Source organism: Leuciscus leuciscus (genome assembly GCF_965113295.1).
Source record: "Leuciscus leuciscus genome assembly, chromosome: 3".
NCBI classification, from domain to species: Eukaryota; Metazoa; Chordata; class Actinopteri; order Cypriniformes; family Leuciscidae; genus Leuciscus; species Leuciscus leuciscus.
This window is the reverse complement of record NC_138727.1, coordinates 15,358,914-15,384,283: the sequence shown is the minus strand read 5'-3', so window position 1 is coordinate 15,384,283 and position 25,370 is coordinate 15,358,914. Positions and strand designations below refer to the sequence as shown.

The 25,370-nt window shown below is 36.5% G+C and overlaps 1 protein-coding gene and 1 long non-coding RNA gene across 3 annotated transcripts; one reads left to right on the top strand and one right to left on the bottom strand.

The window, feature by feature from the left end:
• The first annotated feature begins 7,414 nt into the window (after positions 1-7,414).
• On the top strand, positions 7,415-8,604 carry LOC309494948. The gene is made up of 2 exons (XR_014204491.1): positions 7,415-7,769; positions 8,207-8,604. It is a non-coding gene; the product is annotated as an uncharacterized lncRNA (long non-coding RNA).
• A 6,100-nt stretch (positions 8,605-14,704) lies between these two features.
• cyp4v2a (cytochrome P450, family 4, subfamily V, member 2a) lies at positions 14,705-25,320 on the bottom strand. 2 transcript variants are annotated; one of them, XM_082163319.1, is made up of 11 exons: positions 25,056-25,320; positions 19,846-19,958; positions 19,171-19,256; positions 18,819-19,009; positions 18,181-18,250; positions 16,972-17,098; positions 16,705-16,878; positions 16,515-16,617; positions 16,250-16,384; positions 15,470-15,649; positions 14,705-15,384 (listed from the first exon to the last, which is right to left on the bottom strand). In XM_082163319.1, exons 1-11 carry the CDS (start codon positions 25,246-25,248, stop codon positions 15,221-15,223), a joined length of 1,536 nt encoding a protein of 511 aa, XP_082019445.1. In that variant the 5' UTR covers positions 25,249-25,320; the 3' UTR covers positions 14,705-15,220. The 2 variants fall into 2 exon arrangements, with proteins under 2 accessions (XP_082019445.1, XP_082019444.1); XM_082163318.1 differs by lacking the exon at positions 25,056-25,320 and adding an exon at positions 20,707-20,968.
• Between the last annotated feature and the right edge of the window lie 50 nt (positions 25,321-25,370).

Sequence of the window (25,370 nt, the reverse complement as noted above, 5' to 3'; positions counted from 1 at the left end):
TTGACTATGACTATGATTATTTTAGTTACAGTCCTAGGAGGCTGTTGAAAAGATGATTTGCTTATAGTGAGAGAGAAAGAGACTGTTTGAGTGGACTGCTGAGAGACTGCTTGATACTTTGTCTGTCTTTCTGTTATCAGTCAGATAATGAACCAAAAACAATCCAGCTGACTTTTCTAAAATCAAATGAATAATGAACAGACATGCCTTGAAACTGGTAAAGAGGCCATAAATAAAAAACATTAGAGTGTGACACCTGTAACGCCAAGGTCATGGGTTCAATTTCCGAGGGAAAGCAAGAACTGATAAGAATGTAAATGTGTACCTTGAAATGGAAGTCACTATGGACGTCTGATAAAAGTAAGAGAATTTTATTACGTTAAATTTATGCACGAGATGAGTGTCGTGCATAAAGAGGAGGATGAATATGCTCGTGGCGGGAACAAGAGAACGCACAGTAAAACAAGTGGTCAGATGAGTCTTTGAACTTTTTAGTATGGATAATTTGTATTCAGGCCACAAACAAAGACATTTCGGCCTCACAGGGGGGGCTAAACCCACTGTCTTCACAGCAGGCTGAGAGGTTATCTAGCTTTGACCTCATCGGTATGTAAGGACAGTAAAAGTCCAGGGGGAACCCACTGGTGGTCAGATAAGAGCCTTTCAACTCTTCAGGGGATCAGAAGGACCATTTGCATTCAGAAAAGTCCAGGAGAGGTTAGAAGAACTTTATTTGTCTTAACCAGCCAGATCTGGTTTACTAAGGGGTTCACATTTGCTGAAAGCCATCGCACAGGTGGGAAGATAAATGTTGGGAGGACATTGGGTTTAATTGTGTGCATTGTTTGTATTTTTAAGTGTGCCAATAACAAGAATTGTTTCGACAGGAAACGCCAGGGCAGATGCGGCAGCACAGCAGACAAAAGAAAACTATGTGACAATAACCTCAACATTTGTTTTTCTTTACAGAAGATGCAGACACACACACACACACACACACACACACACACACGAACAAATGGTCAGATAAGAGCTTTTCAACTCTTCAGGGGGGGGGGACCAGAAGGACCATTTGCATTCAGGAAAACCCAGAGGGTTAGAAGAATTTGTCTAAAACCAGCACAGGAGTGAAATGACAGGGCAGACTGTACCCAGTGAAAACAATAGCTATGAATGAATTTGATTAGTAATCCTGGCCTGGGTCATTATTTTGGCAGAAAGATGCCACACCTTGCGCAGTGCATAACTTAACATTTTCATTTTGCAGGATGTCAGAACGGATTGAACCAAACAGAACTGATTCTGTATTGTTTTGTTAACATGAGCAACATGGGTTGAATGTTTTTTTTTTTTAGGGGAACAAGAACCCTGAGTGCCATTCAATGAGCAAGAAATTATCCGGTGATATGTTTCAGGCTGAAAATTTCACAGGTCACACCAAAGGGACGACAAGACAAGCGGTCACTAACAAAATCACTTAAGGTCTGCTTTCACAGGTGACAGCAGACAGTGAACGACTCATTCCAGTGGGGGTGCGATCATGATCTAAGGGAAAACCTTGTAAGGATTTGAAAATCAACCAACCAACATCAGCAACCCCACACGCCAACGCGAAGAATAAAGCGAGAGATCAAGGATATGTGCTAGAAACATTCCTCTCTTGCCCACGCTGGAAAGACCATTTCAACGATGCGCAAAGTGTCAAAATGGTGAAGATGGAACATCCATGGGGCAACGAGATGATCAACACATCTGGAGAAAGATGTGGACCAACTGATGGTTTAAGTTTAGCAGAAGAATATGTTTCGTGATGACTTTGATGATTGTATTTGATTGAATCAAACTAGGTATTGATTTGTTTGGTGCAAATGTAGAAAATCTATTAATTAATGTGTAATAAGCTATGAAAGACAGTCCATAATGGAAGTATTAGAGTTAATATTGAACAACTACATTGGTTAGAAGGATGCAGGGTTTGAAATGAGGGATTTTTATTCTACTTTTAATCTTTGAATTTTATTGGTAAACATTTTTATTCAAATCAACCAGGGGTGTTAAATTGATATGGTTTTCCTACTATGACAATCTATACTATTTCTTGTTTATACTGGAGTGACTGAGGGTCCGATTTATCGGGAAATACGGTAACAGTGCTTATCCATTTAGCCCGGCTTCAGATAAAATGTTTACTTGCTTGCTCCAAAGTTTTTATTTTTATTTAATTTTTCTTATTTCTTTCAAGGTTCAAGTAGAGTGATCAGGTATATGAAAATCAGACATGAAGGGTATAACTGTGATGTAAGAAACTCGAATTAATTCTAGTCTTATGTAAAGACTTGAATTGATTCTATTCTGAAGATTTAATAGTATAATGGGTTTGATTAGAAAACAAGAGTGAATTTTTCTATGTTGTTTATCAGAGAATGATAAAGAGGAGGAATTTGTTGTGGAAAAATTCATATTTTCTTTGTATTTTATTTTCAATGATTTAACAAATGAATGCCATACATTCATTTGTCTGTATTCTGAGTTTCTTTTATGATGTTAGTACAACTGCAGGGTGTGTGTGTGTGACTCAGAGGTGAGAAGACTAGGGGGTAAGGGGAGCCACAGGGGTTCCTCTGTGTCTTTTGTTTAGTGGGGGCTGTAAGAGATAGCTTTTGAAAGAGATAACACTATAAAAATGCGGGCCAACCTCTGCTCTGGGTCTCACTCCGTCTGCAGCTGGTCTGCGGGCAGACTGGGAACATTTCTTGCAAGAAATAAATATCTTTTAAGAACAATTTGATCCTGATGTCTCTTATGTCTGATGCTGTTTTGTTAGTTACTTGTTTTTGCCTCAACAGACACAAAAATAAATACTGTATGCACAGCTCTGCATTTGCTGTAAAACAGGTCTTAGACTTGATTTCTTTCTTTGTAACAGTCTCTTTGTACTCTTTATTTCGATGGCTGAAATAATCAGCACCCCTGAAGTATAATTGTGAGGGTGAGAACATGTTTGTGTGAGTCAGAAAGGATTTCATGGTGGTACACTCTTTGAAGAAGCTTTCAGGAGACCCTGTGATCTAAACTCATCCTTTTTACACAGTCTTAAATCTTCAATTTCAGACACACATAACACATGGCTGGATCACATGACAAGAACAGGGGATCACATGACAGACATGAAACAGGAACATGAAACAAAACCAAATCATGTCATATAATTGTTATTTTTATTTCTTATGCATGATATTTTTATTTATCATGCATAGGCTATGTTGTGATTTTATAATTATTGAATTCCTTTTCTATGTAAAGCACTTTGAATTACCATTGTGTATGAAATGTGCTAAATAAACTTGCCTTGTTTGCCTAGTGTAATTTTTTGTACATTTAGCTATGCACATTAAATAAACTAAAATAAAAATATATGAATAAAAGAAATAAAAAAATATTTGCAAGAATAGGAAACAGCATTTCAAGTTTCATCCAGTTGCAAATGTAGACAAAATTAATCTCTCATTCACTAGGGACCAAATTATGTATCATAGTTATTGATAAACTTTCCCATACAAATTAAAGTATTTGTTTTTTCTACAATAACTTGGTAACAGTGTTGAAAGGTTAAACTTGAATAATATTTGTACATATTGCACAAAATGGAAATAGGTTGAATGAGATCCAATGTTAAACATTTTTGTAATGGGGAAAAATCGTGCAAAAACACTTCAAATGTGGGACAAGCCAAAATATGAAAAGAGTTTGTTTACTATAATGAATTAAGGATGAATTCAACAGAATACATACATTTGATGTATGTTCATGCTAGGTTACTTTGTTGTTATAGTTTAAGATATCTAATAAACCTGGAAATCTAAAAAAGATAATTTCTTAAGAAAACATGAGTGTGCCGTATCGTGTCCAGAGTGTACTATATTGTTGGTAAGTGCCATATAAATATATTTAGATGTGTGTTTTGTGTGTTTGAGAGAGGGAGAGATGAAAAACATGAGTGCTCTGACAGCAGCTCTGTCAAAATGTGTGTCCCTCTCAGTGCGTGTCAGCATTTGACTCTCACATTTGACTCTCTCAGGGCTATTTAGAAATACTCTGATTATTTTTTAAATTAATTTAGCAGAATTGTATTGAAAATACTCTGCCTTGGAAGGTTTTAGTAAGGAAATATGAAATGCTATGAGTGTGTTAACAAGGATAAAATTGGTGGCTTGACCCACATTTCTGCCAATTTAGGTGTAAGATTACCACAGCGCACACTTCAAAAGGAAGACCGTCACACCAGTATCTGGAGCCCTGAGCTAGTCAGCTGCTAATACACGTGTGCTTGACACAATGCACTGCACACACACATGTACCTGAACACACTGTCTACTGCACATCTATCTATCTATCTATCTATCTATCTATCTATCTATCTATCTATCTATCTATCTATCTATCTATCTATCTATCTATCTATCTATCTATCTATCTATCTATCTATCATCTATCATCTATCTATCATCTATCTATCTATCTATCATCTAATCACTTTGTTTATTGAATTTTCGATTCATTGTCATATCCAGCATGACTATGAGTATAATATTGCTTTTTAGAGTTATAATAGAATTTAATATTGAAGTGCTGTGATACTTCCATTAAATAGCTCACTTCAACTGTATCTTTCTTTCACATAGGCCTACAAATTTTTATTTTTCAAAACATGTCTATCTGCATTTCAGGGGAGTACTTAAGCAGGTACCAGGGAATAAATATATTTGATTTAGATTTTTTTTTTAAAGAGAAACATCCTTACAAATAAAACGTTTATTTTGTAAGGAAATAAAAAAATATTTTCTATATTTAAAAAATATGAGAAAAGCTTAAATACTAGATTTTTTATCACTTTTATTCAAAATTAGCTTGTCAGATTTAAGTCATATGGTATGTCCAACTCATACACTCAAGTGATATTCAGAGATTGTATTAATTAAGGTAGCATAGCTATTTATTACAGTGATATTTACAAAGCCACTGTTTTAGAGTCTGAACAAAGACAGTCTGTTTACAATGTTTGTACCAGAGTGATACAAATGTGAGTTATTGCTGTGTCAAGACTTGGAGTTTGCCAGAGGGTCCAGTGCATATGCTTTGCATGTGCATTCATGTGTCTGGTGCCTTTAATTGTGGAGATTGTGTCTCTGTTCATGAGTAAATACAGTTAAAGAGGAACAACACCACCCCTCTGTGCTCAGAAGACATCACTGCATGCATCCCTTTTATATTCAGTGTTAAAACAGTTATAACTCTCACCAATATCATTCTTAACAACGTTATTACTCCTTTATCAGCTGTTGTGTCACAATTCACAACAATTAATTTGGATTGGAAAAGTTTTTCATTAGCAATCTGAGCAAAACAACTGTAAGTCATATTACAGGTGCTATAACAACAAGTTTGTTGCCCCAGGCAAGGATCAAATTTACAGCTTGAATCTATTTTCCTCCACAGGAGACTATTTTATATTAGCCTTGTTTTAAATTCTACTCTAAGATGGAAGACGTAAGTGGTCATATACAGTACATCAGTGTTGTGGGTAACAGCACAGTGACAATGGCTTTGCTGTCAAAATAAAGCAGTAGTGAATGAGAAGATTCTAGAGGAGAACACCAAAGCCAGAGGAGGGAGGGAAAGTTTTAATAAACTGCACCCCAGAGGGACACTATATTGTATCTGCTCACAACTACCAGACAAACACATTTGAGCACAAACAGAAAGCGAGCAGCAGAAGCTAAATGAGGAGATGAATAATAAGGAAGAAAGAGAGAAGAAATGGAGCCCTGTGCCTTTTAATAAATGCAGCTCGAGCTGACCACTATATGGCCCATGGCTGCTATTTGTACTAATGATAGCGTACCAAAACACATACTGCCTAATTATTTTTTAAAGCCAAATCTGTCTTGTCAGAAGTTAAGGGTTCTGTCATTAGAGGAAGTTGGTGGGCACTGGGTAGGGTGTTGAATGGCTCCAAAAACATGCTTACTGTTCAGGGGTCTTGTGGGACCCTGTTGGTTGGGTAAAAAGAGAAAGTACACAGATGAAAAGAAAAAAGAAGAAAGAGGGCAGAATAATGAGGACAGAGAGAGATTGGATGATGTCTGAAGAGAGGAGAAAGTCATTAGAGCTTGACTTGGGTTCTGTAACAATTAACTTTGCTGAAAATAGCGCAGAATGCACGTGCTGTGCATCACAGTCCACGTTTTTTGACAGCCCTCATGCCCAGTAGAGAGATAATAAGAGGACTGTTTTCTTTGTGATAACATACAGCAAAACATTTGACGATTATAATTAATTTAAATGATCCAGCTTGGCAATTTAAAATATAATGATGGTAATTTGTTTTATATACTATATTGTATCAGGTTCTCAATCCATGACAAAGCAGAACTGGCAGAAGAGATAATGAAGAGATAATTAGAGTGGGCAATTGATGAGAGCAGCGCTATTCCAGGAAATAAAATATGTTGCAGGTATCAGGCTATATGATAAAAAAAAAACAAAAAAAACAGTAGGAGGCCTAACGTTACTTATGACTTTGACCAGTGTTGGTTCTCAAAATGGCTCTTCGACAGTAGATAAAATAAGCTTTGTAGGAACAATATGAAATGAATAACTTACCACAAAATAAAAATCCTGTCATTTACTCTCCTTCATGTCACTCCAAACTTGTTCTTGTCCCGGGATAAGAGCTTGATGATTCTGAGTACCAACCTCCCAAAAAACAAAATGCACAAGCTTGCGCGTCATGTCATATAAGGAGAAGGCGGCAGGGTCAAAGCCATATAGAGATCTATGGCTCTCATGCTTAGCCTTTAAATTATTTATTTTATTAAAACAAACTTGACATGTTTTGGTCGATTTGGAAAGTAAAAATTACTGTGTGTATAATTTACAAAAAGCTGTTACGGACCCTGGGGCCTGTACCATGAAGGTAGCTGAACAAACTCGGGGTTACAGGATTGGTTTTGAGTTGACAAAACCAAACCGATGCAATCAGGCTTTATTGGTACCATGATGCAGCTCATCAACTTTCTCTGTCAACTCAGGCTTTGATCCTAAAGCTATGATTACTCCACGCGCGTGTGCACATAAAAGAGTGACGTCGACGCTGAACAACCAATCGCGGGTAGAGCGAGAGCGATATATTTTTCCGCGGAGGAGCAAGAGATAATCATTCATAATTACGATGAATTTAAATATGTATTCAAGCTCAAACCAATACGGTCTCTGCTGCCAAAGCAAGAGAAGACTGTTGGAGAAAGATTGCTGATTGTTAATGTGTAAGTTAAACAAATACGTTCTATATTTATGTAAAATTATGTGTGTATATATATATATATGTATATGTGTGTGTGTAGCCTATGTGTAATATAGCCTATAGCCTATTTTTATAATATATATAAAAAATGTGCATGTATGTAAGAAAGATTAATATTCATGATTTTTAGATGCAACCCCAAATCCAAATGTTATTGGCAGCAGAAAAAGACAAAATATAAAAATATAATTCAAAGTGGTGATATTTACAACAACCTTTTATTACTTTTGTGAACATTTTATCACAAACACTTGTTTGCAGCAAACAGAAATAAAGAGTTAAATTCAGTAAACCAGAATACACTGTGGCGGAGGAGTTGGCTCTGAGTAGGAATAAGGGACGGCCGATTATGGATGGGATTACAGGTGCTGTACAATCTGACCCTGGTGCTGGCTCCTCTAAGCAAGTAAGTATGTGCAATGCATTACTACTTTTTAAAAGTTTTAAATATGGCTGACTGTATGTTCTGCAGTAGAGGGAAATACAGTGTCCCTGTTGAAGCCAGCACACATACACAAAGTCTATTATTTATTAGGGTGGAGGAAATGAAGACACTCTGTCTGTGTGTTCTCAGACAGTTGCTGATGTGAATGCACTGGACTTTTTATTATGGCAAACATTTGAATGTGTGGCATAAAAAAAGGGACTGGTCCTTACACATCTCTTTTATTGTAGGATTTTTCACAACCTTCCCCAGAAACTGAGGCCTCTACCTCAATGGGCTTCAGAAGAACATAAATTACAGTCAGTCCTGTGTTTGTAGGAAGTCAAGGAACTTTTTGTGATTTGATGAGCCTCCAGAAAACTTGTAATGATCATGTTTGTGGTGGAATTATGTTTCAGGTGGAAACAGACTCAGTCAGGGCCCTGTACAAAAGGAGTCTTGAACTAGACTGCACACTAAAGGAGTCTTGAACTAGACTGCACACTAAAGGAGTATTGAACTAGACTGCACACTAAAGGAGTCTTGAACTAGACTGCACACTAAAGGAGTATTGAACTAGACTGCACACTAAAGGAGACTTGAACTAGACTGTTCACTAAAGGAGCTGGACTGAGCTGAGGAGGCTCAAAAAAAAAAAAAAAAAAAATTGGAGATCAAACAGCTGGATAAAACTGATCTCAGTATGTGAACTTATTTAACCAAGTAACACTTTAGTATGAATATTTATTAATGCAACTTTGTCTTGCTCTCTTTCTCCCTCCCATCCCACAAAACCAATAAAACAGTTTGAGACCTATCTTCAGTTTCAATGTGCTTTTATTAAATGTAATATTGTATGGTGATTGCATCTACATCTGCACCAGCTGAGTGGTCCGCTCTGGTGACTCTGAAGCGCCGAACAGTTGAAATGTGTCTTTAGGATGTCAAAGGTCATCTCTATCTTCACTCTGGTTTTACTGAGGGCCACATTGAAGCGGTGCTGTGGCCCTGTCTGAGGGTCATGATAGGGGGTTATTGTGTAGGTTTTTCTATCTCAGTTCAAATTAAGTGTTTTGTACTGTACCAAATTTAACTTGCTTTCCTCAAAGCGCTGACACAACAAAGACTCACGGAAAATTTAGTCAAGCACTGGAGCCAGGCCATTTGGCAATCCAAACTTGTGATCATACGTTCATGACCACCACAAGTCGTCTGCAGATGAAATGTTTAGTAGATCATTGTTAAATCTGTTATGTTACTATTAATTTAAAGATTCATATCACAGAAAATAATCATCTCACATATTCACATCATCTCTACCTGAACATTAAGGCTGTGATAGGACTTCCTATTAACATAATCTGCCTCATGTTCCCCTAGAGCAGTGGAGATTGGAGCAATAGACTGCATACATGTTGCATTGACTCTAGGGAATCATAAGATTAACAGAATAATAATAAAAAAGATTTAAAATAATTCTTAAAATGTAATGTATAGTATAGTACATTTGTGAAATTTGCTTTTTTTGTGATGTCACCCTATCAATATATCTTACCGGCAATTTTATAAAAGCCCTCTTTTATGGACATGGTCAATAAATTTCCGGGGAACACTATTAATGCAACTATTCCTGCAGAGCGAGGACCACCTTGCAAATGGCTCGACAAACCGTGTTTTCCCCTAGCTTCTGTGCGTCACCGTGCAAGTATGTACCACTTGCAAAAAAACGCAACGCAATATTTGCGGTACAGTAAGTGCATGAATTCGACGTGTTAAATTATTTATGTGCGGGTCAAGAAGTTCGCAAAGATAAGACATTGATTCCGCGGAAAATCTGTATCTTTCATACAAATACTATCAGGAAAGGCAAGGGGATTTTGTCATGCTAAAAATTCTTTACGAAGTGCTCCAGACACTGGGAATAAGTTACGTCACCTACATGTTTCTTTGATCTCAGCTGATTGGTCAAACTTCAGTCTGAGATCTTGAATCCAGAACATAACCTGCCCCGGAGCAGGTTAGCCGTGCAGCGTAAGATACCATGGCGACGAACACCGATTAAAGCCAAGCTACTTTCATAGTACCTAAAACCCAGGGTTGGCGGAAACTAAACTGAAACATAGCTGGCTAGCCACCTAAACCGGCTTCATGGTACAGGCCCCAGGTCTAGGTCAGGGGAGTAACATAAACAACAACACGATGCTTCTCAGTTAGTCTTTTTATTTGACTTTTCTTGCTCGTTTTTAATTGTTTTCAGAATATGGTATCTCAGAGTTTACAAAGTGTCTTGAATAAATCAAATAAATCAAACAAAGCAATATGAAGCAAAATCTTCAGGGGTGAGCTGATGCCAAAATAACAAACAAACAGAAACTAACTTTCCCACAAGAAAGCTAACTTCCCTATTGATCACAAATAAAAGAAACAAAATATACAAAAAAAAAATACCCTATCTCCTTAACTATCCAGTAAACAGGAGAAAAGTGAAGGCCTTTTGGCCTACAAAAAAAACGAGGCACTCACCCCCTACGGCTAGGGATGGCTGACGCGAAACAGTCGTTCCGAAGCTTTGCGAGATCCCGAAGCGCAGATGTTTCGAAACACTGATCCGAAGCGTGATTCAAAACACCCATGTCACGTGACTATGGCCAAACGAAGCCTCGAAGTGTTTCACTAAGTGTTTCATCAGGTGTGGTCCGCCGAATCAGCGTTTGATTGACACAGTCGGGAACAGACCACACAATCGCACAACTGTATAAAAGTGAAATCAACGCATATTGACCTCGTGGGTTTTTGTGAGAGGAGTTTGATTTTGAGATAGCGGATTTTTGGTGATATAGTGACAGATTTGATTAGTTATAGGCTATTTAGGCTTACATTTAAATTTACACAACACATTGACTGATAGGCTAGAGCAGACAGAGTATACATATAGTGACACATTAATAGATACATAGATATAATGGGGTGGTAGTGGAGCAATGGATAAGACACATGCCTTTGGTGTGAGAGACCCGGGTTCAAATCCACTGTGAGACACCAATGTGTCCCTGAGCAAGACACTTAACCCCTAGTTGCTCCAGAGGCGTGCGACCTCTGACATATATAGCAATTGTAAGTCGCTTTGGATAAAATGCTAAATGAATATAAAAAATATAAAATATAGACAGCTAGATTAATAGATAGATCCATATAGATTATAGATACATATATAAATACATAGATAGATTATAGATAGATACATATATATAGATACATAGATAGAGTATATCTAGATACATATCTATATCTAGATACATATCTAGATAGATAGATTATAGATAGATACATAGATAGATAGATTTGGATAGATAGATAAAATGGAGGCTCCCCAGAAGAGATGCCGTACATCTGTGGTGTGGGAGCATTTCCGTTTAGAAACCCCAAATAAAGTGAGATGTGTGTATTGTGATCGGCAGCTAGCCTACTGCAACAATACATCATCCATAATGCGCCATTTGAGGAGAATTTGAAATTTGCGTATTTGCCCAGAACTCATGATCCACTAACTTACTGGAAAGAGAGAGCAGTAATCTTTCCTCATTTGTATGTCCTAGCTAAAAAATATCTTTGCATGCCAGCAACAAGTGTCCCTTGTGAGAGGATTTTTTCAAAGGCTGGAGAAATTATCTGTAAAAAAAGAAGTAGGCTAAGTCCTTCCACAGAAATTAATATTTTTTAATAAAAATCTCTAAAAAAGTGAGACATTGTGGCTTGATTTCTTTTATTAATATTCATTTTGCAGGACCAAAATGACATTATGCACAGTGAGGAGCCTATAGGTTACAAGCTTCACATATTAAAAACAACAAATTTTTTTAATGGCTCGTCAAGGTTGTTTCAGATCAACACCTGCAAGTGACCACTAGGTGTCACCGTTGAGACGGGTGTCGGATTGATTCGAAGCCTCGAAACAATATGGCCCATTTGGTTCAACTGTTTCATTGCTTCACGAAGCCTCGATCTGCCCACCACTACCTACGGCTTCTCAAAGTCATGTAGCTTGTATGTAACAGATGTAATCAAAAGCATTGAGGTTTCTAAAAAAAAAACATATCACCAAAAGTTAGGTGGCTAACAGCACTCTGTTAACTCTACACAGAAAGAGCACAGCAGACATTGTTTACACTTTCACAGGTCAAACACACAGTACAACAAAGTGCAGGCAAAAAAAAAACAGAGAGCTCCCTCCAGAGGAATTCCAGGGGATTTCATAGTCCAGGCCTCTTTCTCTGGTCCAACCACCAACGGCTTCTCATTAAGTCCAGGACCAATCCTAAAGGAGGAGAAGGAGACAACAACAAAAGCATCACAACCGTAACACCCCCACCCTTAAAATTACAAATCATTATTTGTAATCACAAAACAATTCTCAATCCTCAAGGTTACATGGTGCACGTGACAAGTCATCAGCAAGCACATTCTCACATCCCTTCTTATGCCGAATTTCCAAATTAAAACCTTGTATCAAAAGAGACAGACTTTTTAAAAAAAGTTCTCCATTATTTTATGTTGCTTCATAAAAGTCTATTTTGCACTAAGCTGCTTTGTATAGCCAATGTGAAGGTTGAGCATAACTTGTTAATATGGACATGCCATCTGAATTTGAATGCCATCAATTCTATAAAGATATGCCCTTTGCAGCCAAATGTTAAAGGGATAGTTCAGGTAAAAATAAAAATTCTGTCATCATTTACTCTGTCGTTCCAAACCCTTTTGTTCTTCTTCGGAACACAAATTAAGATATTATTCATAAAAACGGAGTGATTTCTGTCCCTCTATTGACAGCTATGCAACCACTTTGACGGTTCAAAAAGTTCATAAAGAGATTGTACCCGAATTGAGCAGTTAACATAATCACTTTATATGCTGTATAGATTTAAGTTTTTATTCACATAAACATTCATCAGTTGTGGTAAAGGGAAGCTCAAGCATGCTTGCTTGACATCCGAGAACCAATAAGGTTCATTCTAATGTTACGCAGCACATTTGAGCTTCCACAAGAACCAATGAGGTTAGTTCTCGCAAGTCAAGCAGTTTCAGCTGAGCTTCTGTTTATGTTTGCTGATCAATGTTAATATGTGAATAAAAGCCTAAATTCAATCTGTTCGTCATATCATGATCTTAATATCTGTGGCGTCTCCAAATCTACACCAATACCTTTATCTGGGGCGTCTACAAATCGACACCCAATACCTTAAACTGGGGCGTCTACTAATCGACACCCAATACCTTACTCTAGCTCTTGCGTCTTCAATCGACAAATGGCCGAGTCCTACTCTAACTAACTCACTTTCCTGACTTACTTGTTTTGTTGCTGCGCAGCATAAATGACAGACGAATTGTCCCTTAAATGCTTTAATCACGGCCGGGAGAGTTTCTCGAGCAGTTCTCAGAGAAATCTCAGCCACATAGAATAATACATCAGGTTTTATAGGATAAAGACATGACACATAGAAACCAAATCACCTGCCTAACTCATGACTTCAATATTGTCACCTTCTATTAATATGAAGCAAGCCCCATCCTTTTCACCCTCTGTTAGTGGCCTATGCAAAAATATCTTGGAACATAGAAAAAAAAAACACTAGTAAAGGGTTAAGAGTTCTGTTGATTACTCAATGTCATGGGACAAGAGAGACAGTATATTTTTGATTTTGTTACAGTCAGCACTAGACAATTTTCCATAACTCAAATAGACAAAAACAGAACTTTTTAGTACAATGTGTTTCCAAGTGTTAGAATGTTAGCCCTGAAAAGAGGAAGTAAAGTTTATGTGTTATTACTGTTAGAATCATGGTTACTTTAAAATACAGTTTATTATTTTATTCTTTAATTTGTCTACCACAAGCGTCAAAGTGGTAGTTGCGTACAGCTGTCAATGGAGAGTACATTAGACTCAGATTTTATTACAAATATCGGGAACACTTTACAATAAGGTTTCATTAGTTAACATTAGTTAACTACTTTAGTTAACATGAATATATAAATATATAAGAATGAACAATCCTTCTACAGAATTTTAATTGTAATACACTTTAGTGCATAATACATTTAATACATAACATTTAATAACACATTGTTTAAAAAATCAAAAGTTGTAAATGCTAACATTAGTTAATTAACTGTGAACTGACATGAACAATGAAATACAGTTTTTTTATTAACTAAGATTAACAAAGATTAATAAATACTGTAACAAATGTATTGCTCATTGTTAGTTCATGTTAATACCTGACAAATGAGACCTTATTGTAAGGTGGAACCAAAATATCTTCATTTGTGTTCCGCAGATGAACATAAGTCTTATGGGTTTGGAACTACACAAAGGTGAGTAAATGATGACAGAATTATAATTTTTGGGTGAACTATCCTTTTAAGGAATCAAGCAGCAGAAGCCATGCTAAACATCAATACCTCTGGAAATCCATATGTTGATGTGAGTTATTAAATGATTTCACAAACCACCATCCAGTGCTTTTTTTAGACAGTAATTAATTTTTGAACACTGAATAATTATTCATTAATTGAAGACAGCGCTGAGTGACATTAATTCCCAGACTCTTGTCTGTCCCTAATGACTTTTATAAAACCATTTATCTTTTTCAACACAAGTCATTACCGTCTCCATCATTTATTCTGAAGCTGTCCCATAATTGCCGACTTTTTCATGCTGACTTCACTGACCTATAGAAAGAGGTATGAGCATTCATTTATACATGTGCAATCTAACATTCTTTATCCTTATGGTGCATGTGCCATATGGTGTGTGTTTGAGTAATTATTTGTGTGTTGATGATCATTACAGCTATAAGTAAAAAAGGCTAAACCAACTAAATTTAGCAAGAGAACTCAAAGCTTAAAATGAAAAAGAGACAGATGTTTTAATAGATTTATTAGTATTTTTTTTAATAATTAGTTCTCAAAATATTTCTACATCTTCAGTTATTACAAGTAGAAAGAGAAGACTCAAAAAAGATCTGCTAACATTAATCCCATGTTAACTAGAGTTAATATGAGTATGGACTAAGTATAGATTAAGTTAGAATTTTACTCATTGTCATTGTTGTTTTTGTAAAACTGTTTTAAATTACACAAATTATACAGTATATAGTAGCCTATATTTTGTAAATTCCTAAATCGTTTGTAGTACTTTCAGTTACAGAACAGTTTCACTGCTGAAAATCAACATATGTGAGTGTTGTAATTGTGTTAACATACTCTTCTGACAATGATTTGCACAAGATGGCAAAATCTTATACAAAAATGTATAGAACAGTAATAGGTAGGTCAAGGGGTTGGGTTTTATGGTCACATTTATAGGTTTGAATCATACGCTCTACATTTTTTGCCATTTCATACGAACTCTAATGACACTGTTAGCTATTTGTGTTTTAGCGTTTTCTGCGCTCCAATGTGATCCAGATGCCTTGCTCTGGTCGCAGCACAAGTTCACCCAGTGGGCGGAGTTCCTCCCTCTTCTGACATGCCACTATGTTAAAGTAGCGCAGAATATAAGCCAGAATAACCTTCTCCTCCATTATAGCAAACCGCTGACCTGAATACACAGAAACATAAAAAAAAATGTTGGGAGCTGGAATAATAAATCAATGAAAAGTATGATGTTTGTGTGTAGGTCTCACCGATGCAGTTGCGAAGACCGGCAGAGAAAGGAATGAAGGCATAAGGATGTCGACCGACGCAGTTCTCTGGCAGAAAACGCTCAGGACGGAACTCTTCAGGCTCAGGGAAGAAGCGTGGGTCACGGTGAAGGGCATAAGTTATGACGATGGCATTTGTTCCTTTAGGGACTTTATAGCCATCTACAGAAGGCATATGACACACACACACACACACAAATATCATGTCAGATGTCCATCCTAATAGTTTCTCATAATAGGAAGGACTAGCTCACCAAGAGATTGTCATTATTTAAAAAAGATATATAAATTATGACAATATAATTATGATGACATTAATGTAGCTTCAGTGGGAAGACAAAGATTATGCCTTCATAATCTTTAATCAAAATAACTTTTGTCTACTTCTTGCAATTACATCTCTTTTCTGACGTATTTACTGGCGCTATATGGGACAACCTGTCACCTGTCTCACATGAGATCACATCAATAGCAAACCACAACAATCCAGTCAATTCCAGATGGACAAAATCAAGTCCTGCACTACATTTTGTCTTGTTTGAGAAGCCATTTCACGCTGATATGTCACAATAGAGAAGAAAAGACTATCGCAACGTCCGTTTCATGCTGAATTAGTTTTATTAACTGATGAATAGACAGAGCAAAATGGACACAAAAGATACTAAAAGGTGTAAATTAACGAAATTCCTCATTACTCAATGCATGCATGACTTAAAGAATGAATGAATATGTGAGAAGGTAAGACTAATAAAAGGAACTCACTTATCTGTGTATCCTCGCCGATGGTTCGGGCAAAAAATGGAACAGAGGGGAAGAGACGCAGAGACTCCTTTATCACACACTCCAGATAACGCAGTTTCTTCAGATCCTCTGTGTTAACAGGCCTCTCAGACTCGCCTGACACACACATTGCAAAAATTATTAAAATGAGTTCCAAGCTGTTTCAGGTTCTTTTACCTCACAACAATGTTTCAACTATACTAGGAGTTTAACTGCATGATATGAACCACAAGCGGGCTTAACACACCAAAAACCTCAAATAGTTCTTGTTGGGCCTTTCTTTGGATTTCAGGATGGGAACCTAACAAGTGTATGGCCCAGTTCATGGCAGCCGCTGTAGTGTCATGACCCTGCAAAATGTTGCAAAAATACTAATTGGAATAAAGCCATCAGGATATAACAGCACTCTAACATGAAGTTATTGGAACAGTTCCTGCCTCAAACATAAAGGTGTCCACTTCCTCCTGGATATCTTTGTGAGTTAACTTTTTCCCATCCTCATCTGTTGTTTTCAACAGCATGTCCAAGAAAGCCCGTCTTTTCTTCATCCCCTGATCTGATTCGCTGTCGGACTCAATGTAGGTGATGTACTCTGCCCTTTCATAAATCACCTGTGTCAAAAAAAAAAAAAACCAAAAAACACAGGTGATCAAAATGCAGCCTTGACTAGAATGAATGTGGATGGATAACACATAGACACTCACACTCTCTGTGAAGGAGTGAAGGATCTTCAGACTACGGTTGTGTTCTCTGCCTTCGCCAAAATAGTTATACACAAAATCAGGCCAGTACCAGGGCATCCTCTGGCGCCTAGTGATGATGTCACTCATTCTACACAAAAGAGAAAAAAAGGGACTTGCCCCTTTTCACAGACTGTGATGATGTGTTTCCACAATTATCAACATCGGAAATCTATAACCTTTTTTCATGTTTTCATTTCTGTTAATTTATATACATTTATTGCAGTAAACTTTGTGTTAAATGACCTTGGCAGTAAATTACAAAAACAAATTAACACTGCTGCGAGGGTGTTTCTAATATAACGGCTAAGGGAGTGATGGCAAATATCACATCATTCTCTCTTCTGAACATAATCAATCTCTCAATATTTGCTACTCAATATAGTTACATCTGAAATGTGAAAAGGGTCCATGGACTGTTTAGAATAGCATGCTATATAATTGTATTTATTTTTTATTTATGTTCTTTAATAATTCAAGCTAGAATTGAAACTTTCAGAGCACTGACTACAACTCCAGACTATTTGTGACCCTGGACCACAAAACCAGTCTTATGGGTCTTTTTTTTTTTATTATTATTGTTAATTAATACAGAATCTGAAAGCTGAATAAATAAGCTTTCCATTGATGTATGGTTTGTTAGGATAGGACAATATTTGGCCGATATACAACTATTTGAAAATCTGGAATCTGAGGGTGCAAAAAAATCTAAATATTGAGAAAATCGCCTTTAAAGTTGTCCATTTCTGTTGCCGATTTTGCTGCATCCACTCACAAAAATATTTTTTATATATATTTAGGGTAGGAAATTTACTAAATATCTTCATGGATCATGATCTTTACTTAATATCCTATGATTTTTGGCATAAAAGAAAAATCGATAATTTTGACCATATTGCCACAAATATACCCGTGCGACTTATGACTGGTTTTGTGGTCCAGGGTCACATTTGATAAAGACACAGTCGTTGCATGGCCTTTACCCTATTCAAACAAACATGACGAGGAATAAAAGCTAACTCGCCAACCCTGATAAATACACACAGTAATTTGCACAGTTACAAACCAGCATTGATTTGTACTCGGATGCACAGTCCAATCCGTCTAATATCCACCCTATATATCCCTGCCATATTAACACTAATGTAAAAAAAAAAAAAAAAAACCACTTACTTGTACACACTGCGCACATACTCAGAGTCATAGTTGCTCTGTGCATAGATCTTCTTCCCCATAGCAGTCTCTGAAATGCAAACAAGATCTGTTTTTGGCACTTGCTCCACATCCTCAAAGTACTTTCTATTGTCATCAACACTAAAAACTAAAACCATTAACACACAGAACCGTGTACCTTTAACATCAGTCCAAAATGTATAAATTATCTATACCCTGCATACATATTAGACTATCAGTACCTAGCCTGTTATCATTCAGTCTCCTGGTAGACATATCGCCCTTTTTTATTGCCATTTGAGTAATCATCATAAATATTTACAAGGACATTGCAATACCATGAAAACTATAATATATATATATATCCTTTTAGCAGGCTAAATTTGTGTTATCAGACACGGCTTTGATTTTCTAGCTATTTTAGAGTCCAAATGATATATATATTGTATAAAATGAAAAATGTTTAGTTTAGTAGCTACATTTGTTTTACAGTAAACTTAAACTTGAAGTTCTTTCATTTCTGCATTGATCTGTTGAGTGTCTTCTTTAAAAATAGCCAAACCATGAATTCTAACAATTTAAGTTCAGATCTATGCTCAAAAAGAGGGGTGACAGTTAACTCAGAAAATCACACAAACCACAGATGATGTCAAGGGCGCAGAGAGTGATGTGGTTAAAACAGTTGAAAGGCCCTTTTCCAGCTTGCTTCTCCAGTTTCTCTATGAGCACCTCCGCCTGCTCATTCATCACCTCAAGGAACTCAGTTAGTATGGAGAAATGAAATGTTGGAGTTAGCATCTTACGTCTGCGTCTCCACTTATCCCCAGTACTAACAGAAAGGAAAATAGAAGGGTATTTAAGACAGATATCCTTTATATCCGTGTGGATATTATTCACATCTACTTTATGGATAATTTGATAATTAATTGCAAAGGGATGATACTAATATGTTTACTCTTTTATTAAGAGTTAAGTTAGTAAACAGTTTACCTGGTGAGTAGTCCTGTTCCCAGCCAGGGGTGCAGAAATGTGTATGCATAGGCCTTGTCCATGTGAACAGGGTTGTTCAGCAGAGTCTGTATACGTGGTAGGATTTGCCAAGAGCAACATATAAAACAGAGAAGTGAGGACTTGTAAAACTGTCTTTGTAATAAATTGAATTTCGCATGAGTGTTACCATAGGGTTAGATGATATACTGAGTGTTTATGATTTGTCTGCAATGGAAACATTTTGTCAGCAATATAAAATTAAGCAACATTTTGAATCTTTTTATTTGACAATTAGGTTTCCTAAAGACCTAACATTAGTTTCACAATCTTATCTTTTTTCACATGTGTGAGGCATCCTGTTGCTGATTTGTGTCTTTTAATTTATACACAGTGAAACTTGCACTTTTTTTTATCACATTGGACTTTAATACTCCACTGAAAATTATCTTTGAATATTCTCTTCTAATCTTAAACCTCCTATGTATTTCTTTATACAGATAACATACATATATTATCTTTTTAGTTATAGTTATCAACTTTGTTGTGCCGTCAGATAAGTTCACAAACCAAGGTTATCTTCAAACATTCGCTCATATTGTGAAATATTCTGATTAGGCCAGAGACCCTGATCATAGGTGAGTCTTTCTGTCTACATGCAAGTGGACAATACAGTACCTCGATAGTCTCAGCATGGTATAAGATGAGAAATGGGACAGGTCCAATCCATAATTTAAACAGAGGAGAGTTCCGGAATTCATTTGTGTAGCCAACCAACTGACAAAAGAAATCTGAAAGAAAGTTTTAAACTTTTTTATTTTAATGCATTTGAAGGGTTACTTTAAGTCAAGTGCAATTGGCGTTGTTGACAGTAACATGGACATGGACTTTTTATGTTAAATTTAATAGAGACTAGGGGTAGTAGTCACATTGGTAAGGTGACACAATTATAACTATATATTTCAACTAAGGTTTGTAAGTAAAATTATTGCACAATCGCTTATGCAAAATATTTACTATAGAGTAAAAATGTGACGCCTAGTCCCAGGCTATGGTAAGGGAAACTGTTTCAGGTGTTTTTAACTGTTCATAATTTTTTTTTTTTTTTTTTTTTTTTTGTATTGAGAATCAGATTTAAGTACAAGGCTCCAAATAATCTCAAGAAAAACATTTTGAGAAAATAAAAGATCTCATTTGTAATTTCTCATCTGAAATATTTTTGAATTGGGAAAATGTGGCTGATTTATTTGCTATGACCTGCCAGAACTGAAAGCGAATGAAGTTGTTTTTTTAAAATACAATACTCAAGTCTTTCAATTAATATATCATAAACCCGCATTGATAAGAAAAAAAGTTTTCAAGGAATTATAGCATATTACAGTGCATTAGTAGCCTCATTACTTGACGTCATATCAATTACCCATTTGATTGTTATCATCCTTATATAATTTAGTTTAAAATATTTTCATGTATAAATTATATTTGTATTTTTATTGTATTGTATTTTATTTTATTGGACCGATATAAAGCTCCTCTTACCTCCCCCGTTCGATTTAAACTGCAGCGCGTTCCCAATGAATGGATATGTGTTTCCAATGCTCGGGATGGGCTTCAGCTCTTTCCAGTTGTGCAGGTAGTTTTTCAGCAGCTGGTAAGTGATATGTGTCAAGAGAATAACGCATACTGCCGCGGCCACGAACCCAAAGGTATACACACCGACAAACACGACCATCTTGACAGTGAGACGCACAGCCGGCGAGTCGTCTGTCTCTATCAGCTCTCCAGTGAATTTACTGGACTTTGGATCATCCTGACAATAATTCCACAAGCGCTGGTACAACCCACTGAAGAAAGAATTGCAGAACTGTTCAAAATCAAAATGTACTTTGAAATTACAAAATTAAGTTTGGTGTGTTTATGTTGGGAAATTCCCAATGCAAATTTTTGGAAGGACTATAGACTAGAATAGGATGTTTGAAGCACAGAAGTGGTTAGAGTCAATGTCGAAGTGTCCCAAAAGAATCATTTGTATAGAGATCTGCCAGAAGAATCAGCCATGATGAATGGCCTAACTGATTTGTACAGAGGCATCTGATGACCAAAATAAATTTCAAATTCACGAATTTTAAATCAAGTGAGCCCAGAGCGATTTGTGTTCACAATGTAGCCTACGTTTTAGCGAAATGTACTCAGACCACCTCCCAGGATGCTCTCGGGTTGGTTCAGTCTAGATCGAACTAGGAGTGTTCACATATCGGCAAAAAGACCCGAAAATGTGTTCACACTTGTTGATCATACACACTCAACCGCAATATGTCTCTAAGACTTTTCCTGTCAGATGTCAAATAGACATTTAGAAAATGTCTTTAAGATGTTTATGATTAAGAATGTATGTAAAACTGCTTAGAGCTCTATCTTAGAGCTGTAGTGCTATCTGATCAATTATCTTTCCAGATAGCACATGTACATCGCAAAGACGTCTATTTGATGTGATCTGGAAGATGTTTTTTTTTTTTTTACTTTTTTATTCTACATTTCTTTAAGATGCTTATGATATAGAATGTATGTTAAACTGTCTTTTTAAAGACATTTATCAGATGTTTGTACACAGCAGATGCTTTCCAGATAGTGTGCTCTGTACAAGACATCTTGAAGATGTCATGTGCTATCTGGGCTGGTTCTTTTGGTCCAGACCAAAACAAAAAAATAAATCATTTCTGATTTGTTTAGTGTTCACACTGTCATTTTTTTTTTTTTTTTTTTTTTTTTTTTTGAAGCTTACAGAACATCCAAAACAATACTGTGTGCTGGGCTAAATGCACTCATTGTATGTGCAAACATTCAGTATAATGGTACCAGCTGAGAACTCACAAAGAGCTTATAAAATGTGTAAAAGTGTCAAAACAATGCCAGGAATTCCTCCGTTATACACAAACCGTTATACACAATCTGCTGCTAGGAGACCGAACTCTATTGTCTGTACTGAACTGTAATGGGCAACGTAGCTCCTATCACAAAAAAAAAAGATTGCTGTCCTTAGGGTCGCATTTGTGTGACATCAAGTCCTGTTTTTTTGGTTTGTTTAGATGCCTTTGGTTTGTGTTGAGTTCATATTTCAGTTGAACCGCACCAGAGTTTGTTTGTAAGCGGGCCGAGACCCACCTTTTCAAGAGTCTCAGGCCACTTGTGTGCACCATGGTTCGGATGGCAGCGGTCATGCATTCAAATGAGCCGCACTAACAGAGCAATCGCACTAACAGAGTAATCGAACAAAACCAAGAACACACCCGTCGCATGTAAAAATGCTAGAAAATTAAAGAGAACCATATCTTACATATTGTGCCTTTAATAAGTTATAAAATGCTTTTGGATCATTGCAAAGACATTGTAGGCTACAATATATCCTGGAGTAAAATTCGCTTACAGAAAGGTGCGTTCACGCCATTACCGTAATGATTCTGAACTGTAAAAAGTCTTCATGTGCTTGCAGAACTTGTAATTACAAAGTGTTAACTCGTAATTTTCGGAGAGGTACAATTTGTACTACGTGGCCTCTGAGGCACCTGACCAGTGCAGATTTTAGTGTGAGTTTAACTTGAAGTAGAAGACTGTGCAGACCAATCAGTGTATGTCATCAAAATACAGCGAGAGCGATTCGTAATCATATGGAGCTTTATTTACAGTAATTACGACATGGTGTGAATTCAGCAATAGTCTGCCCATGCCACTCCTGAATTTGCATGACTTCCAAGTTGGCCTATTCTTGTGTCTGCAAATATTTCTAGTGTCTAGGTATACCTTTTTAAAAAATGAAGGTGAAATGAACAGCAATAATGATTAGGTAATAACAATTCTTGGATCGTTACTGCATGGTAAAAAGGTAATTTACTTTAGGCCTATTACAAAGTTTACATACTGAGCTCATAGAATAAGATAAAGATCGTGTTCTAAGGGGTTAGAATTGTTGCATTATTCCAAATAAATAGATTGAGATTCACAAATAAATGTAAAGAGTTTAACAAAATTAATCATATAAAATAAAAAGATATTTCCAAACAAAAACAGTATTTACAGATGTGTTTCATGACACAAACACAACTCTGCCTGGCATTCATTTGTGTATCGCTTTCTGTGCATTTGTAGATCCCCGCACGCATTTGTGGATTTTGAAATACTTCTAGCGTCAAGACGTGGAGACAAATCCACAAAAAAGTGGAATCCACCCTCCATCTACTTAAGCCAATCAGATAACAGCCATTTCCACTGACCATTCATAGCACCCTCATGCTCTAACCAATCTTCAATATCAGGGTGGTCTTGCCCTAAAATAAAGGTGCGTTCACACCATGTTGTAGGCTACTTACCGCAATTACGTGATTTCAACTTGTAAGAAGCGTTCACTTCCTCGTAGAGCTCGTAATTACATCTCATAAGATGGGATTTGTCTGAGAACTCCTATTTGTACCACCTGACCGTTGCAGATTCATTTAGGTGATGATAGTGGTGCCATAAGTTTCTATTCTGAACAGCTCAGAATATAACGTCACGTGTTGTCATCTTCAGACTACGGTAATTACGACATGGCGTGAATGCAGCAGAACTTTGCTCATTCATCTGCATTTGCTCAATAGGAAGCATAAGGCCCGTAAAATTGGTTCAGGAAAATATGTTTAAAATTTGGATTTCATTAAACCATTAGACTGTGTATCAAGCCAAGCCGCTATATTTTATGAGCCTTTGAAAATGCCAGAGAAACAACGCTTAACATCTCAGTTATGGGAACAAGGGGTTATGGAAGCGTCACATTATTCAAGATAGAACAGAAAAGCATGTAGCACGTTATTTCACAGTCCTGTTCCCCATGTACATGTACTTATTATAGTAATCGCAATAACTGGGAATAGTATAACTAGGTACTAACTCTGAACCTACATTAACCACGTAGTTAGGCCTACCTTACCCAGTACTTTCTTAGGTAAGTAGGCTACACTGTAAGTACAAGTAGCCTACATACTGTAAAATAAAGTGCAACCGAAAAGCATCAATAAAAATGGTCAAACGAAATCCAAATTTAAACATCTTTTACTGTACCAATTTCATGAGCCTCAGTTGTGTTTGTGACATAAAACATTTGTAAGTATTGTTTTTATTTGCGAATCTCATTTTATTTATTTGTGAATTCTATTCATTTTTGTGAAACTCTTAACATTTATTTGAGGATCTTCATTTATTTATTTGGAATAATGCAACAATTCTAACCCCATAGAAAAGAGAGAAAGAAAACGTAGGTTACTTAAAGGTATGGCAGCAGACAGCAGTTTTACGATTACAATTTTCACATAAATTTCGTGTTGAGACACAATTGTGAAATTTTTACATTGGTGAAAGTTGTGGCTGTAATTAATGGCGTCTGGATTTAAGAATGCTATTGCATTGAAATGTTGCTATAGTTTGTTTATCTGCCTGCGTGCAAAGCTAACGTGAAGTTTGGCTACAAGTTTCCTCCGTCATTAAAGCATGACGAAAGAAATGTCTAGGTTGCCAGGATACGGTAATCAGAGTTGCAGTTATTCAGCTCCGCGGGAGAGGGAGGCATTGTGCGCGTGAAAGTCTTGTTGGGTTGTCAGCGGTTGTCAGCGACAGACAAAACACTGAAGCTCATTCGAGGGCAGGTTATCGTTTTAAATGTTTTATTGCTGTCTTTATTATTAGTGTTAAGTTTAACGTAGTTATACATACTGTAAGCTACTTATAGATCATGCACTTTTTTAAATGCAAAAAGGTGGCATAAACTAAAGTAGCTAAATTATTATATCTTACTTTATTTTATATTATGTTTTATATCCTGTAACGGTAGCCTAATAATCGTATTGTAACTTTGCACTTACCTCTTCTGTTAGAATTAAAATTGAGCGCGTTGCCTAGGAAAGGGTAAGTTGGACTAATCCCGGGGACAGGTTTTAATTCTCTCCATTTGTGGAAGTAATCTTTAAAAAACTGATATGTTGTGAAAGTCAAAACAAGTAGGAGTAAGACAAAAATTAGAAATCCGTTTAACAGTTCACCAACTTCCACATGCATTTTGATGTTTTGTAAGATGTTTCGTGCAGTGCTTTTCCAGAGCTCATCTAAATGACTAGGCTACTTGAAAATGTTGAAGGCTATCCCCCTAAAGACATGGGACGTGCTTAGGTTTTCAAATA